This window comes from Coenobita brevimanus, chromosome 96 (assembly GCF_032717465.1).
Source record: "Coenobita brevimanus isolate Jiangsu-jjx chromosome 96, ASM3271746v2, whole genome shotgun sequence".
Taxonomy (NCBI): Eukaryota; Metazoa; Arthropoda; class Malacostraca; order Decapoda; family Coenobitidae; genus Coenobita; species Coenobita brevimanus.
Window position 1 is genome coordinate 20,452,464 of NC_137049.1, and position 16,886 is coordinate 20,469,349.

The following is a 16,886-nucleotide window of genomic DNA, read 5'->3' on the forward strand; positions in this document are numbered from 1 at the left end:
ACAGCAACTTGGTAAACAAGCCACGTCGTCGTCGCATCGGCCGCAACCCGATGATGGGACAACCCAAGCTGTTTGGTGGGTCACTAGAAGAGTACCTGGAGGCCACCGGACAGGACATTCCACTTATTGTAAAATCCTGCATCAGAGTTATCAATCTCTATGGTAAGGCAGGCAGTGGCGGATACACACAGAGGGAAATGAATGACGTTGAGAAAGAGGATGGAAGAGGAAGCGAATGGCAGGGAGGAGAGGAGGGAATGATTGATGAAAGATTTTGTGAGCTTAAGAGAATGGGGAAGATGTGAATGGCTGTGAGAAGGGGAGTGAATGAATGTAGGGAGAGTTGGTAATGTAGCCAGTATGGTAGATTAAGAGTACAGTAAACTCTCGATCATCGCAATACTTGGCACCGTTGGGTTGACATTATTAAAGCAAAATCCGGCACTGCTGGCTTGATACTATTAAAGCAATATCCGATGAAATAATGCTATATCTGGCACCGAAACTGGATGTAAGCAGCGGTTCTATGGAATATCTGATGTCGAGGTGTATCAACCAGCTAATAAACAGTAGCCGACTGGTGCCGTGTTACCGTATTGCAGTATTTTATCATTACTCATGGGAAGGTTTTTAAGATAGAAGGTAAAGATGAATAATAACACAATATTTGACGATGCCGAATATTGAGCCAATGGGGGTTACAGTACTATGTAATATCCGGTGTTTTGCTTTAACCGGGATAGGGCTTGGGTGAAGTATGTTGGATAATTGAGAGTTTACTGTATCAGGCATGACCTACAATATGTCTCGAAGCAAGAAAGAAGGATATGGGGTGATGGAGCATAGCTTGAAGGGGAGGAAAGATTATTTTGTGGATGGATGCAGAACTTTTAGTATGGAAAACGGTGTTATTTTATCATTAATGGAGGACCAAGTGTAAACAGCTGCCTACCAATATGGAAAAGGTGTATGTAAGCTGATTGCTTTGAAATGTGTATTCATATATTTTGCCTGTGATGAAATCTTTAATCATCATGTGGCAGATGTAAGAGTGAGATAGGAGGAGAATGAAAAGATAAGCTAGATGCAGTACAGCATATCATATAGAATGTGTAAAAATAAGAATGATAAATGAATGGCTGTATGGTCCATTTCAGTAAACACTTAGGTAGTGGGATGTCTTGATTATTTTAGTATCGTGCCTTTTCCTATATTTGGATCGACTTCCATCACCAAAATAATTGGACATCATGGTAAGGTGGTTATACTACTCTCTCTCCTATCACCATGACTTTGATTCCAGGGCTGCACCACCAAGGCATCTTCCGAGTATCAGGATCACAGGGGAACATAAATAATTTCCGCGAATCATTTGAACGCATGGAGGACCCCTTGGCAGACACAACCGATGCTTCAGACATCAACAGCGTGGCGGGCGTCCTCAAGCTGTACCTCAGGGAGCTCCGTGAACCACTCTTCCCAACGGTGTTCTTTGATCAGTTTATGGAGATCGCCCGTAAGTGTCGAAAATGGCTGTTCTGCTGTATATATTATTAGGAATGGTCGTGTTTTCAGTTTTTGGTAAAGCCTGTCTGCTGTATACATCTACTACAATATATTGATCTTGAGAGTCTGATGTGGTTACTCTGGTGTATATTTATCGCATAGAGTACGTATGTTTCCCAATGGGTGTTTAGGATAATTGCTGTAACTGTTACTTGCTTTCTCTTCCATGGGGTGCCAGAGGTATTTATTTTGTTTACGTAGATTGCGCATAAGTGGTGGGTTATTTCCATGCATGATATATTGAATTATTAGGTGCAATTATTTGTTAGATCTTGGAGGGTTCCCTGTATTTTTTTTTATTTTGTTGGTTATCAGTCATCTTAATTTTTGATACTTTTTGATACTCTTCTCCAGTATTTCCTCTGAAGCACACTTATTTTCATTTACTTTTCTGTTTCTGCATACCAGATTACTGAAAAACTTTGTATGATATTTTTTCTTTTTCCTCTCAGAAGCATAAATATTCACTTATTGTAAATTTGTGGGCACCTGACACTCCCACTTTTTGAATGCTTGGTATTTATTTCTTGTATTCAGTTTATGCCATAATTGCAGATATATATTGTATGTATCAGCCGTTCAAAAACACTTGTCATATGAAAGCATACATTTATAAGCCCATCCTCTTACCATGTCAGTGCTGCGAAGTACCATCAGCCTAAATGTAGGACTGTGCTAGGTTCATTTGTCCACATTTGTACATCATGTAGCTAAGCAGAATGTATTGAAATTTGTAGGGTCAGACTACCTCCATATACAAATGAAGGATACATAATAAAATTATTATAAGAAATGGTTTACTGGGGCTGTGTGTTTACTGGGGCTCTGGTTTACTGAGGCTGAATTTCCCTTATCATTCATTTGTATTTCCTATAACTGCAGGTAAACTTTTTAATTTAACAGTTATTTTTTGCCATTTTTCATCCTTTTTGTGACTGCAAACTTAATGCTCAAGTTTCAGCACTGGAGAAGAAGCAGGACTTTGTGGTGAAGATGCGTGATGTTGTGACCAGTTTACCTCGCCCTGTGTTTGTTGTGATGCGCTACCTCTTCGCTTTTCTCAACCAGTGAGTGGAGGGGAGACAGGGGCCCTCAATGGGGGACACGGGAGGTACTATCAAAACCAGAAATTCCTTGACACATTCCCACCGGCTAAGATGATGGAAGGTGTTATATACAGTAAATTGACTATAAAGCAGACAGCAAAAAGAGTAAGAGAAGGAAGGATACTCTGATATTTGGGGAGGAATGCCAAATTCTGTGTGGAAGAATGGACACAGTGCTGGTGGGGAATTGTCGGTGAGGTATTCTTGTGGTAGTACAGTTTGGGAAATACGTTTGCCAAATGTTCCACCACATCTATATCTCACTTCCCTCTATTGGCTGATATTCCTAAGCTGAGAAATGTGGTATTATTTCTTTGCCCATAAATGATTTTATATATATATATATATATATATATATATATATATATATATACACAGTATGATGTGTCAGAGAGGAAGTGAGCAACATGCCCTGAGTGTGAAGTAGATGCAGTGGAATAGTAGATGAACTATATCTCAGACTTTCCATGATTGGTAGGGAGGTTGATATGAAACAATAGAAGTAAGGAAGGGGAAATCAGCCAGATGTTGTACTAGGATAGCTAATGATCATTTAGAAGATAGTGGAGATTGGAAGAGATATGAGTATAATATGGGCTGAATGACATTGAGGAAATGAGAAATGAGGGGTAGAGAGAATTTAGCTTTACTAGTCAAAATCTAAGCCTTGTATAGCTAATTGACCTTAAACAGTAGTGAATGTAGGTAAACAGAGGCAGGAAAGGTGAGACCTAAACAATTTATATTTTGCCCCACAGCCTGAGTGAGTTTAGTGATGAGAACATGATGGACCCATACAACCTTGCCATCTGTTTTGGTCCCACACTGATGCCCATCCCTGAGGACAAGGATCAGGTGAGGGTCCCACAGTTTGTCGTCACCCACAGTGTCTCCCAATGACTACTTTGTAATCCAAGCTTTAATCACCGGTAAAACTTAGTATTCAGACAAAGTCTTATTCCCATGAGGTTTTCAGTGCATAATCTAATCCTTTAGCTTCATGTGATTTCAGCTTAATTAACCTTATAGAAGGACCTCTATGTACTGTATCCATATTATACTGTGTGTTGTACAGTAAAGTAACAGATTGATTGGCACAGTTGCACTCTGTAGACATTTTTCATGTTTGTGATTCAAAGCAATGAAGCAAGAACAGCATTGTTTAATAAGATCTTAATATGTTTGATGCAGTTATAAAAGAGCTACATGCACCTTGAGATTTTACATTTATAGTTTTTCATATCTGCTCATCATGATCAATCATCAGCTAACCAGTTGCTTCTTTACTACACTGTTATGTATTCATGCCTAACCTTACATATTCTGTACCTTCCCATTGATTCATACAGGCAGAATAACTGCCAGAAATTGTGTGCATGTTGGTTGTGGTGATTGCTGCAGTGATGATGAACACTGCTTATTGCTGAATGATTGTATGTATCGAGTACCTTTTTTTTCCCCCTTACAGAGATGCTGTTTTGTCCTTTGATATTACATTTGATGTATTCTGATTACCTGGTGTATGTTGTGTAGTATGGTATAACAAGACTCACCATTTTGCTGTTCATGTGTCAGAAAGCAGTAGCAACAATATATCTGCTACTCTGTAAGAGAAGTAACAGTATCTGATATATACTGAATGTAGTAGGTAGGTGTTGCTACCCACCATCCATTCTTGATGTAGGCTTACCTTCAGGTGATACTACACTGACTCCAGATGGTTTCTAAACACTGAATACTGTATGCTGAGTGGTAATCATACAGTCAAATGGATGCCTGGTGATGTAATGAGTTAAGGTGCTCCAGCCAAATGTGGTCCAATAAGGGATTACATCCAAAGTGTGGTTAGGGCCATTTGCTTCCATAATACCACTGTGGGGCAAACAGTTGGTTGCACTTGCCATAAATGCCTAGTCTGCAAACCATTCACTTCTGATGAGACAGTAATAATAGATGTAGATTTTTATTTTAGTCATTAGTGCACTCCCTTGTGAACAGCATTTTAGTTTGTTCATTTGTGATACTGATACAGAAGGTTTTTTAAGGAACTGACCAAGAATACTTAAAATTTTTGGTATCCTTCAGATATTATCAATTGATCATTACCCTTATACCTTTCAGACCATGGACATATTTTGTATCTTATTCATACTGGCTCCAGTCAATCTTATTATGCATAGGATAGATATTTTTAAATCTGAAGGGTTAGATATACCCTTCATTTACCCATTCAGTACCAGTAGTCCCTCGTAAGTTGAATAAAATAATCTCAGGTCAGCAGGAATAAGCTAAAAGGTCATTGTAGAATAAGGGTTAAAATGATGTAGACTTTTGCAGCCCAGCATTAGGATCGTATACCTCAAAGGCGGCAACATAAGATGAGGCATTACGCTATCTTAATACAGTACTGTAAATCATGAAGCCAGCATTTAACTCTGATCTTGTACTTTGTTGAAACCTAATCATTTCCCTTCCTCTCTTCCAGGTACAAGCTGAAAAATTTATATTGATTGTGTCATTTCCATCATAGGCCTGCTGTTGATAATTCTCCCTTTTTTATACTCTTTCTTCTCCCATTTTCTTTATTCTACACCACCTTATCCTTAGGTGGGACAAAATTCAGGATGAAGAAGGTGTGATGATTCCTTCTTCCTGCATTTTTCTAGCACACCTGATATTCCAGAAAAATTTTGTAGGGCAGCGAGATGTTTTAATAGAATCTTAACACTTTTTTTTTTTTTTTTTTTTCCTTCATGCAGGTGGTGTTGCTGATTATGAAAGGAAATATAAGTTTCTTCTCATTTAGGTTTCATGATACTGTATTTCATTTTAGATAGGTAATAAGCAGTGACGTATATATTGAAGTATTTTGGCAACCCTTTTTAATTATATCAGCATTGTTAATTCTGTTGTGGTATTCTTCTTTGTCATAACACATTCCAAAAAATATTTTCATTTTTTTTTTTTTTTTTCTTTTTTTTTTCCCCCCCCCATATCTGACATATGGTAAATTGTTCTCTGAAAGTGAGAATCAACAGTATGTGGTTAATCCTCTTTCAGATGCTGTTCACATGAAATGTAACTGAAAATGACATTGGTATCTTTCACAGTGACAGAAAGGAAGGCCTCCTTGGTAACTTGGTATTGAATCTAGTCCATTTCATGGGTCTTTCAGTCCTGAGGCATAATTATCATTTATGTACAGTTGTGATCTGTGGTTTCAGCTCATCCTCTGCCTACCATTGGCTGGAGGGGAATTGTCATCAGGGTGTCACACTGAATGAAGACCTGATATTCACTGTTACAGTGGTAATTTGAAACCTTAAACTAAGCTCAGAACAATTTATGATGATGCTGTTACTTTTTTACTGTATTTTAGAAAACCTTCCAATTATCACCTTAACACTGAACAAATAATCTTCAGTCAGTGTGAAATCCTTGCTGCAACTTTCCTTAAGCAAGTGGTAGGGTTAGAATGTGATCGGAATGTATAAGTCATAACACCACTTTAGAATATTAACAGTAACATTACCTCCAGCACATTGTAAGAAATACAAGCGTGGGAGGAATTTGAAATAATGTAGTATGAGAGGTAGGTAATAAGACATAAAGTTGAAGACTTGAAGTGTGATGTTGTCAGTTGTTTAATAACCAGTTCAGTGTTTGACGTAGCTCCACCTAACTTTGTACATGTATTGTCATTTATGACATCTTACTCGTAGTATCACATATTCATCAGCTTTTCATCAATCTGATGGTGTACATTTGTGAGCTTCACACCGAAGAGTGGCCCATTGCTCTTTGTTGAGCTGATAATCTGGCATTGCTAAACTGCGTGAGAAGCAGTACAGGAGGACATTGTTACTTGTATACTGCAACCTAGCAAGGCATTGAAATACGTTCTAATCACTGGATAATAAGTGTTTGTTCGGTGTGAAACTGTGGTAGAGACAGGAGGTGAACAGAAACTTTGGCTCACAAATGCCCATACGTACTTAGACAACATTCTGTGATTGAGGTTGAGCTGTCTGAGGAAGTGCGTTAGTGAAGTATAAGAATCCGTACTTTAGAAACTTTGTCAAACTGTGGAAGCTTTTCATATGCGTAGGGAACTTTCACTGAACTACCTGTACAACATAATAATTTCAAAATTCTCCAGTTTGCTAATTGGACTTGAGGTATTACACTTTCCTCCAGCCATCATAATCAGCCAAGGTCTCTGTGTGGTTTGATCAGTAGTTTGTTTGGTAACCGTGTGGTCAAGGTGCTGTTAGTTATCCGTAGACCGGAACTGTTGTCAAGTTGAAAACCCTGCCAGTGTCTGTCCAGGTTCCATCCATCGTATCTGTACCTCCTTCAGATTCCCACAACCCTCATCCCAGGACCCTCCCAATTCCTCCACAGATTCCCTCAGTATCTTTTGCAGCATCCTCCAGGTTTTCTTCTTGGTTTCTCCCAATTGTCCTTCAAACTCCATCCAGCTTATGCAGGTTTATATCTACTTTACCTAATCACTGTATCCATACCCACTTGAAATCCTCTCCAGGTCCCCTGCCATGTTGAACCTTGCCTATTGCAAAGGAGGTTTACACCCTAACATGACACAGTGAAACCCTGCTAAATCAGACTTCCGGGGTGAAGGTGTCCAAATTAGCGTATTATTTTCCCCCCACTTGTGTTGTGTGCCGAACACATAACATTTCCACAACACTAACACCCTCATCTTTTCCCTTGCTTCCAGGGGGGGCAGTACCAGAGCCCACAGGTGGTAAGTAACGAAGTAGCAATACTTTGTTACTCTGCTGTAGTACTGTTCTACCATCTGACTTGTAAAAAAAAAAAAAAAAAAAAAAAAAAATCCTTTCATTAGTTGCGTTTTTCAACTACACGTCAGTCATGCTGCATATCATTAGTAATGGTGTTACGTAAAATATTTGTGGTTACAACCATAAGATTCTTTTGCCTAAATTATGCAATACATTATGAATAAGAGAGATGGCAGCTATTTTAGGAGACTGCTGAATTGTAGAAGTTGGATTCCTACCAATGAAAGGGTTGAATACTTCCAATCTTGGGTGTCTTTATGTGTTATTCAGTGTGGTCTATGTGTATAATACTTCAAGATCCCTTTTGATGTCTCAGTACATGCGGGTAGCTGGATAGCTGGGAGTTTGTAACGTGGTAAGATGTATTGGGACCGAAACCTCGTGTATAATACAGTAGCCGGACATTTCCCATTTGTCATCGTTGAAACCAGTTTTGATGATGAAAAAAATATTGCAAAGCTCAGGTGTATAGCAGAAAAACCAGTGAAAATGATGGCAACAAAACTTGTGAGGTCTTGGGCAACCGAATTTGTGAGGCAAGATCTTGTCACCACTTCGAGGTTAGTCCAGTTCTGCAGTATTTATTTGTATGAAAGGTGTTAGTTGTACTCTTCTTATATTTCAAGTGCACTTTTGTTTTTTGTTAGTGTAACTATAAAATTTAAATAATAGCCCAGCATCTTAAATATATGTTCTAAATGCAGTATTCTCTGTAGGTGTTAATAAATGCAGCATGCAGTTAGTTGTAAACTTTGTATAATGGATAGGTGTAATTATATACTGTATATTTATAAATATGTGTTTATTGGTACTTAAATTTATTACATTTTTGCTAGTATTATTTACAGTTATTTGCATGGGCGTGAAACGAAATTGATGATATTAATATTGTCCTATATTTTCATAAAGTGACTCTGCACAGGATGTACAGTTTTTGCACCATATTGAATACAAGATTTTATTGTACATATCACAGTTGCAACACATATTGTCATGTTACCTTTTTCAGTAATTATCCTGAGAGTATGGTAAAGTTAAGCTTATATCAGATATTGTTGTGCTTGGCAGGGTAATAGTGTAGTTTAGAGGCATGCTGTCTTTATTGTTAGTTGTAGGAAGGCAGATTTTGCCTTCATCTCTATTACCTGAGTGCATTGTGTGTTATACTTTATTGTATGATTAGAAGTTAAATTAGATTCATTTAGAGGTGGGATAGGCCAGAGTTTTTTTTTTTTTTTTTTTTTTTTTTTTTTTTTAATGCAAGGAAGAAGGAACCAAAGGTCGCAAGAAAGCATGCATCTTACAGTTACATTGTTGCCTATATAATCTTCCTTATAACTGAACTATAAGATGTTTAATCTGGTAAGCTGTAATCTAAAAACATCTCAGTCATTCTACTTAAACCCTCCCATAATTTATCTAATATAAGAGAGGTGTTCTTTGTTTACTGCTGATATTCTCACCTGATGCTAATGTTTTTCAAAATATATCCATAAAATCAGGCAGTAAAATTAGCACACTAGTTACCTGGATTAAGCAGATCAGTGAATAAGAGTTAAAGTCTCGTTGGAGAAGAAAGTCCGCTAATTTTTTACTAATATTTATGGAATCCCTGTGGTTATAAAGTGTGATCACACTGCATCCTACTTTACTGAGATGAAGAGATGGGCTGGACTGGTAGAGGAATGAGGGGGGATGCAAGATGGAGAGAAGACAGTATGATGTTGGAGGACAGAATGACATGGTGATGATTCATTTGTGGCTGCCCTACCAGGCTTAAGTCAATGTTCTGGCTTATAAATAGATAGAGTCAGCAAACAGTAACACAGAGGCCAGACATGTTCTGTGTTGTCACATGCTTCAGAAATTGTCATTACAAAATTGGAGCACGCATCCTTCTTCATGGAATGAGTCTTAAGCATATGGCCATTATTTCCCTTGTCTGTCTCAGAATTGCTGATAGTATCTGACTGTTAAAAAATAAATAAATAAATAAAAAATCTGATTCCAGCTTGCCGGATAGGACTGCATTAACAGTTTATGTGGTTTCTCAAATATTGGTGTTTTCTTTGTGCCATTTAAAACCTTAAACATTAATTGGGTGTTTTGTTTTACAGTGTAAGCAGCAAACCATCCTCAGAACTGTAGATACCACCTCAGAGCCAGTGATGCTAGGAAGAAAAGATTTTCTGCATCAGAATCAGCCAGTCTTATTATCAGATTTTCCAGGACATAATGGCAAATTTGTTACCAGATTATCTTTACTGGTTACTGCTGATTAACTGCCTCTTAATGTGCAGACATAGTCTGTGAAGACACTTACTGAGGTTTTCCATGTAAATATGTCATTATGATCATTGTCTAGAGTCCAGAAATGAAAAATATCAGCATAGTACTTGAGTGGGAAATGTATCTGTAATGTTGTGTCAGTAACTCCCAGTATTGACTGTGTACAACTGCTCACTGTTGCAGTGGTGTCAGCAGAGAAGAATAATGGCCACTGATAACACATCACTGAAGCTGCAAGCACAAAAACTATCTCCAAGCTACATGCTACTAAAGAAATATTCACCGCCCATTACATTCATTAGTTAATACTCGCTTCCAGAGTACAGCAGCATGTAGTAAACTAAGTATTTTATCCTTTTTTCTACCTAGCACTTCTGCATTTCAAATTAGTATATTTTCATATGCCTGTTTCAAGTTATACCCATTTGGTGCTGTGTGAAATGTGTTTAATGTACATTACAAAGACAGTATTTCACATTTGATCCACCTTGGATATAATTCCTGTGTGATAAGGGCACATACACAGGATTGTATGTGATTCATGATAGGCAGGAATTCTGTAGTCTTGCAGTGCACTTGATTCAACCTTCATGTACGATGTGCAGTTGTCAGATGCTATCTCATCCATGATTTCGTCTTTTAATATTGGTGACAAGAAGCTTTGCCCTTCTTTTCTGTTAAGGAGCTTCATTGCTCTAGCACAGCCATATTGTGCCATTCAGCATTCACCGTGGGAGCAACACCGCATTGTATTGATGGTTCTTACACATCGCTCAGTATATTTATGGAAAAAATATCAGTTTCATCGGAAGCTGCACCTATCTAAAGCAGATCTATGCCATCCATCTGTCCATCATCCAATCCTACGTTGCCCCATGAGGAGTGTAGGAGCCTGGGGCTAGGCAAGTTGATCCTGACATTTAAGAGGAAAGTGACCAGCCTCACTCATCCCTGAGTGGCATTTCGTGAGCAGTAAACCTCAACCATCCCTTGGATACAAACTTTCACCAGCTCAATCTGATTGGAGCTCCATTATTACCCACTCAACTTTGCACATACATTTAAACAAAAATGCAGAAGGAATATTTTTGTCCCTTATACAGGATTATCAGGATAGTTGTACTGGACTTTACCTAAGGAATAGAAATGGAGCACACAGTTTTCTTCAGGTAGTTGATACTAACTTTCTCATTACACATTGTACACATATTAATACAGTTTCCCACCTTTTTTGTGTTTTATTTCTAAATACCCATAGTATCTTAAGCCAGCTGTTGAGCTAAAAAACTGTCGGCTATTGTGGTCTCGCTAAGATTTTGTCCATTTTCTTCCTGTATTGTGTTGCATGACCCTAGCCATTAGGAATGTTCAAAAATGAATTATTAAATCATTTCATTGCCTCCTCATCAAGCAGGTGCTGAGTCAGGATGTCTTCAAGTAACCCTTCAAAAATACAATTGCCTTACTGTTCAGCCCTCTTTCCCCTTCCCTTGTGTGTAACCCCGACTTTTTGGTGTGCCAGTAGCCTTATATTTTTTTCACTTTAACTTGGCCAATACTGATATCTTGCCATCTTGAATGTCGAGTTGTAACGATAGATTAACACTAGAATATTTGATGTGTAAAGGATGTAGGGCCATAGCATTGTCTTTTTCTGCCACTGAAGTGTGTGAAATAAGCTGCAAAACAATGAAAATCAGGGTCAAGTTAAGGTGGAAGAACCATAGCAAAGCATTTTAATATCCCTCCCTTATTCTTCCAGGTCCATCACCAAACCTTCTCCAGAAATCTATCCATTAGTAGTATGCTTGATCTTCCATGATCATCCAGTGTGCATTGTTGAAGGCATGTTTGAGTACAGGCAGTCCTTGTTATACATACTTTTTTTTTTTTTTTAGTCCTCAGTTGATTTTAAAAAATTTTGTATGTGCCTTAAAGATAAATTATCGTAAGGTTTCATTTCTACCAGTGAAGTTGATTGGCTAGTTCACAACTTTTTTTTTTTTCTGGTTTCACCCAATTTACAGTAGCAGTTGTATGTACAGTTGTGATATTTTAAAGCTATTTCTTACATATAATGAGCACAGCCTGTAATGTTCTGATCTCTAAGCATCATTTAAAAAACCCATACTTCCTCCATTAGTGCTGAAAACCTTTATTGGCAGTTTCTTAGCTGTTTCCTTCACATATTTTTAAAAATTATTGTAGCTGCAGTTATGCGACCCTCTAAGATAAAGTGTCAGAACTTTGAAGCAAATTGTCAAGAGCATTATGTTTGTTGACAGCATTTTTTTTCCCCCATGAGTTCATATTGTTTATTACTGTATTAAAGAAACTGTTTGTGTGGCAATAGCAAGGGAGCTGTTATTTCTTCCTCCTGTAATCAGTATTATACCTTTGTCAGTAATCATAGCAGGGGCAGCTTTTCGTGGGTTTAATGTTATGTATTCATGAGTTATGGTTTAGTAGTCTTTCCCACTTTTGTCATGGATATTACCCTTTACTCTTAGTATTCTTATGCTCCATGGCCATTTGAACGTGGTTTTCAGCAGTAAATATTACTAACACTATGGAGGGTATGGAGAGAGAGAGAGATTATATATACAGTACGTATATACAAGTATATTTGTATATCCCTTTCCTTTTGATAGAGCATTTCATTGTTTGTCTGTTTGACCAGTATACAGTATTTGTAAAGTTGGCATAGCAGGTCTCCTGTTAACATGGCCATACAAACCAACTTGTGCTCAGTATCTGAGAAGTGGTACTGCAGTGAGTTCATTATGAGAATAAAGTACATTTGTGCATCACTTATCATCTTAACTAGCAGACCAGGTCTAATTGTGACTTACACCTTACATAACAGCCATGATATTGACTGTAATTTTACTATTGTATATCTTTTTTTGCAATTGGTTTGAAAATTTATGAAAACAGATTTTTTGCTACACCACATATTGTTACACAGAGGTGGTAATACTGTAACCCAGAGAACATGCATTTTTACCCAGCTATTGAAGTTCTTACACACAACCACACGACTCTTCCAGTACTTTTGTCAACCCCTCCTTCACCCCCCCTCCCTCCACGAATAGCCTTGTGAATGAAACCGTGTGTGGGGCTTGCACGATTGGAATTATTTATCCTCTTTTCAGGTGACTCTCCTGATTGTGACACCAGTTGTCTGTTATCCAACTCAAATCTTGCACGACGGTTTGCTTTCCCCCGTGCCTTTTTTTTTTTTTTTTTTTTTTTTTTTTTTTTTTTTTTTTACCTTGTATGCTCTTTACATTTTTCTCATGATTATAAAACATCCCTTGTCTTCTTTAGCTGATTAGTAGAGTTATGCTTCTCTAATCCGAGTGTTTATTTTTTTTACTTCACAGTTCTAATTGTACTTCATCTACTTATCCCTTGAATCCGATGATGTATTGTATTGGTCTGCTCTCACTACCTCCAAAAGATTGTGTTCAGCTTGGAGGAGGCCCCCTCCAGTGAACAGTTGTGTCTAATGTCTCTAGATTGGAAAGTCTCTTAAGGTGAATAAGATTGTCTGGAGGTAGCAAGAATATTTGTGAGAGCCGTCACCGGATTGAAGGAATTAAAGTGTCAGCAAGGGGAAAATAAGAGAGTGTTTGCTAGATTAAAGGGGGCTAAACTTTGTCTTCTTGTTCCCCCAGGTGCAGTATCAAAACCTTGTGAATGAACTGATCAAGAGCATCATCATATTCAGCGAGGACATCTTCCCTGCGGATGGTGGGCTCACGTATGAGAAGTATATTTCCCGCGACTCCATAGACCTTGAAGCAGAGGTCGGGGATGCACCCTCTGAGACTCACGATGATGTGGACTCAGAGCCTGGCCAGTCTGAGGATGGTGAGTGGGATGGAAGGAACAGGAGAAGATGGAGAAGTGACTGTAGCTGGAAAGAGCCATCTTTATCACCATCGTTAAACTGTCGTTATCATCATTTTCATCAACACCATGACTGCTGTTATTGTCATCATCATCATTGTCATTGTCTTGATCTAATTATTATTACTTTAACCATCACCACCACCCTACTCACCTTTTTCACTGTCAGTAAAACCCCATTTACCAGTAATAAATGAGGTGGAAAAGATTTCAGAAATAGGAAAAGAAAGTGTAGAAGTAGGAGAACCACCAGCAGAATGCAAGGAGATTCAGTAAAGCGAAATAAAGAAAACAGTTAGGTTAGATTGGACAAGAGATGAGTGTAGGAAAGTACTGTAGAGATAGGAGAAGCTGAGACATGGAACTTTGCTTGAGAGAAACAAGAGGACTGTAGTGTTTATGAAATTTATACACTCCGGGCAGTTTTTTCTAGTACTTTGTTATTGATATAGAGGACTGAGGGGGTAGCAAGAGAGAGGAGAAATTATATATAGTAAGAATAGTAATGAAGGGAGTAAAAGTGAGAGGACTCTGATGAAGTTTAGACAGGTTAAATGAGGTGGGTATTTAGATAAGAGCATTATTTAGCACTACTGTACAGATAGGCAAGGAGAATATCCTGAAGAATAGATAATAAGGGTTAACTAGCTTAAGAGATTTGTAAAGGGTTTAATGAGACTTTTAGGGTGACTAGGAGGGTTAGTCAGTTGATAACAGCAAAAAAAAGGCAAAGAAATGACTGACAAGAGCTTGGTAATTATAGATCAAGAAACAGAAATAAAACACCAGATTACTTCATTTGTTTAGTATAATTGGAAAGTGTTTTACACACTGACATGTTTCAGCATTGTTCACATGACAGCTACACAATCTCTTGCAGCATCTCTGTTCAGTACCATAACCCTGAGATAGTTTTGTAGGACATCAATCCAAGTTTCCCTAGGTGTGTCTGTTGGTGCTTTGCACTCCATACTTGTATTCATAGATCCTCTCACCCAGTTGTCACCCTTCATTCTCTCCACATTCCCAGACCACCTTGGTTTCCCCTGTGTATCACATCATCAGTGCCTTCACTCCTTGGCTGATATCTCAGCTGTTTCACTTTTGTAAATACTTGTCTTGTCCTTGATCAGCATCATAAACTCCAGCTGCTGTAACTGTATTTTGTTTGTTTTTTATAATCATCATGCATTTTTTGCTCTGGTGTCTTGCCTTTAGAAATTATTAATATTTTCTTATTTTTCCTATTAATCATTGCATATTCCTGCCTTGCTGATACCCCTGTATGCTAGTGTTGTGGCTACTGAAATTATTTGGATGTTTTGTATTCAGTGATTTTGTTATTGATGTTCTTTATGTATGATACTGTTGATGTTCTTTGTGTATGAGACTGTAATGATATTTACACAATTGACATATTGCGTGATATTTACTGTCTTCAGATTTTTATCAGTATATGATTTTTTTCCCCAAGTATTTTTTGCCCCTGACATCCCCTCTGTATCGAGGCTAGAACAAATGTAACTACCTGTGCTGTATAATGTAGCATTGATGTAAAAGATCCAAGAAAGCTGTTGCTTGGCATATTCCATAGTAAGTCCCATTCTGCAGTGTTCATTGGCAAAATATGGTTGCTCCCTTACATATGAACTGTTAGAAATTCAAACATGATCTGTTTTATGTGCTTATTTATTTACAGTATTTTAGTTACATCTACAAAATGCTTTACGTAGGACAGTATAGTACAGTGTTTATGAAGACAAAATGATAGTGGTGCTAATCATCATATTCACATGGAGCAGTTGATATAATAGTGGTATTTCAGCCTGTGCCTCAGTTCATAATGTTTACCGATGATTATACCTCATACCAATTAATCTGGCCAGGCATGTATGGCAACACTGTTCCTGCCAAGATTCTGATTGGCTGGAGGTGTTTGTTCGATTTCGTTGTTGCTAAAACTGATACTCTTTTTATTACCAGATGTGATACTGAGTTTGTCGACAATACAATCGTCAAAAGCAATAAGAAATCCGTTATATACTTAACAACAATGAAATTTTCGTAGGAAGATAGAGTTATGAGTCAACAAAGTATTATAACAGTCCAAGTCAAGGTCAGCATTCGAACAATTTCTTTAAATCTCCGACACTCCTTAATATAACAGAAAATTAAGGAAACCTGCTTAATCCAAGCATTGGTATAACACAATTTAAATTTTAAGATCAGTCAGTACTGTGATACGCTGATAATAGAGGATATATAATGAAATAGTTTTCCTTTAGCCTACTTTGATTTTTTGCGATTTTTTCAAACCTCCCTTCCCGCAGAACTCGTCTTTTCATTAGAATTTATAATTATTCGGAGTTGTGGCACGATTTAAGCATGCGGACTGATCTTAAAATTTAAATTGTGTTATACCAACGCTTAGATTAAGCAGGTTTCCTTAATTTTCTGTTATATTACGGAGTGTCAGAGATTTAAAGAAATTGTTCGAATGCTGACCTTGACTTGGACTGTTATAATACTTTGTTGACTCATATCTCTATCTTCCTACGAAAATTTCATTGTTGATAAGTATATAACGGATTTTTTATTGCTTTTGACGATTGTATTGTCGACAAACTCAGTATCACATCTGGTAATAAAAAGAGTATCAGTTTTAGCAACAACGAAATCGAACAAACACCTCCAGCCAATCAGAATCTTGGCAGGAATAGTGTTGCCATACATGCCTGGCCAGATTAATTGGTATGAGGTATAGTACAGATTTGGCCGCAGGTATTGGTGAATTTCATCTTAGGAGCCTATCAAGTTACAAGCGAAATCTCAGTCCAAATTAAGTTCATAAGTAGTGGAGTATCATTACACAAAAATTTATACAGGACACACAAGAGACAGCTGTTTGATAGTTACTTTTGTACTGCTCCCTTTTATTTGTTATGTCCCAGTCCCACCCTGCCTGTGCATGTCTTGACGTGTCTCTCGGCTTCTTTTGCAGATTCAGTATTTAGAGACAAAGACATTTCCCTTCAGATTTTTGGAAGTAAGTATGTTATTTGTATTTAGTATATTACACTACTTTACCTAAATGGTTTGCCAAAATTTGAGTGACAAAATTTGATCCATTGTACTTTGTTGAACAGAAAGCCTTCAGTTCCCACAGGTATGTTTGAAGGAAAGT

At 37.6% G+C, this 16,886-nt stretch overlaps 1 protein-coding gene across 1 annotated transcript in view; it reads left to right on the forward strand.

The window, feature by feature from the left end:
- LOC145413485 (SLIT-ROBO Rho GTPase-activating protein 1-like) overlaps positions 1–16,886 on the forward strand; it is a 61,489-nt gene that overhangs the window by 21,299 nt on the left and 23,304 nt on the right. The window contains exons 9-14 of the mRNA XM_080283182.1: positions 5–162; positions 1,304–1,516; positions 2,522–2,633; positions 3,431–3,527; positions 13,468–13,663; positions 16,704–16,748. Coding sequence (XP_080139308.1) covers positions 5–162; positions 1,304–1,516; positions 2,522–2,633; positions 3,431–3,527; positions 13,468–13,663; positions 16,704–16,748 — 821 coding nt within the window. The remainder of the gene's footprint in view (positions 1–4; positions 163–1,303; positions 1,517–2,521; positions 2,634–3,430; positions 3,528–13,467; positions 13,664–16,703; positions 16,749–16,886) is intronic.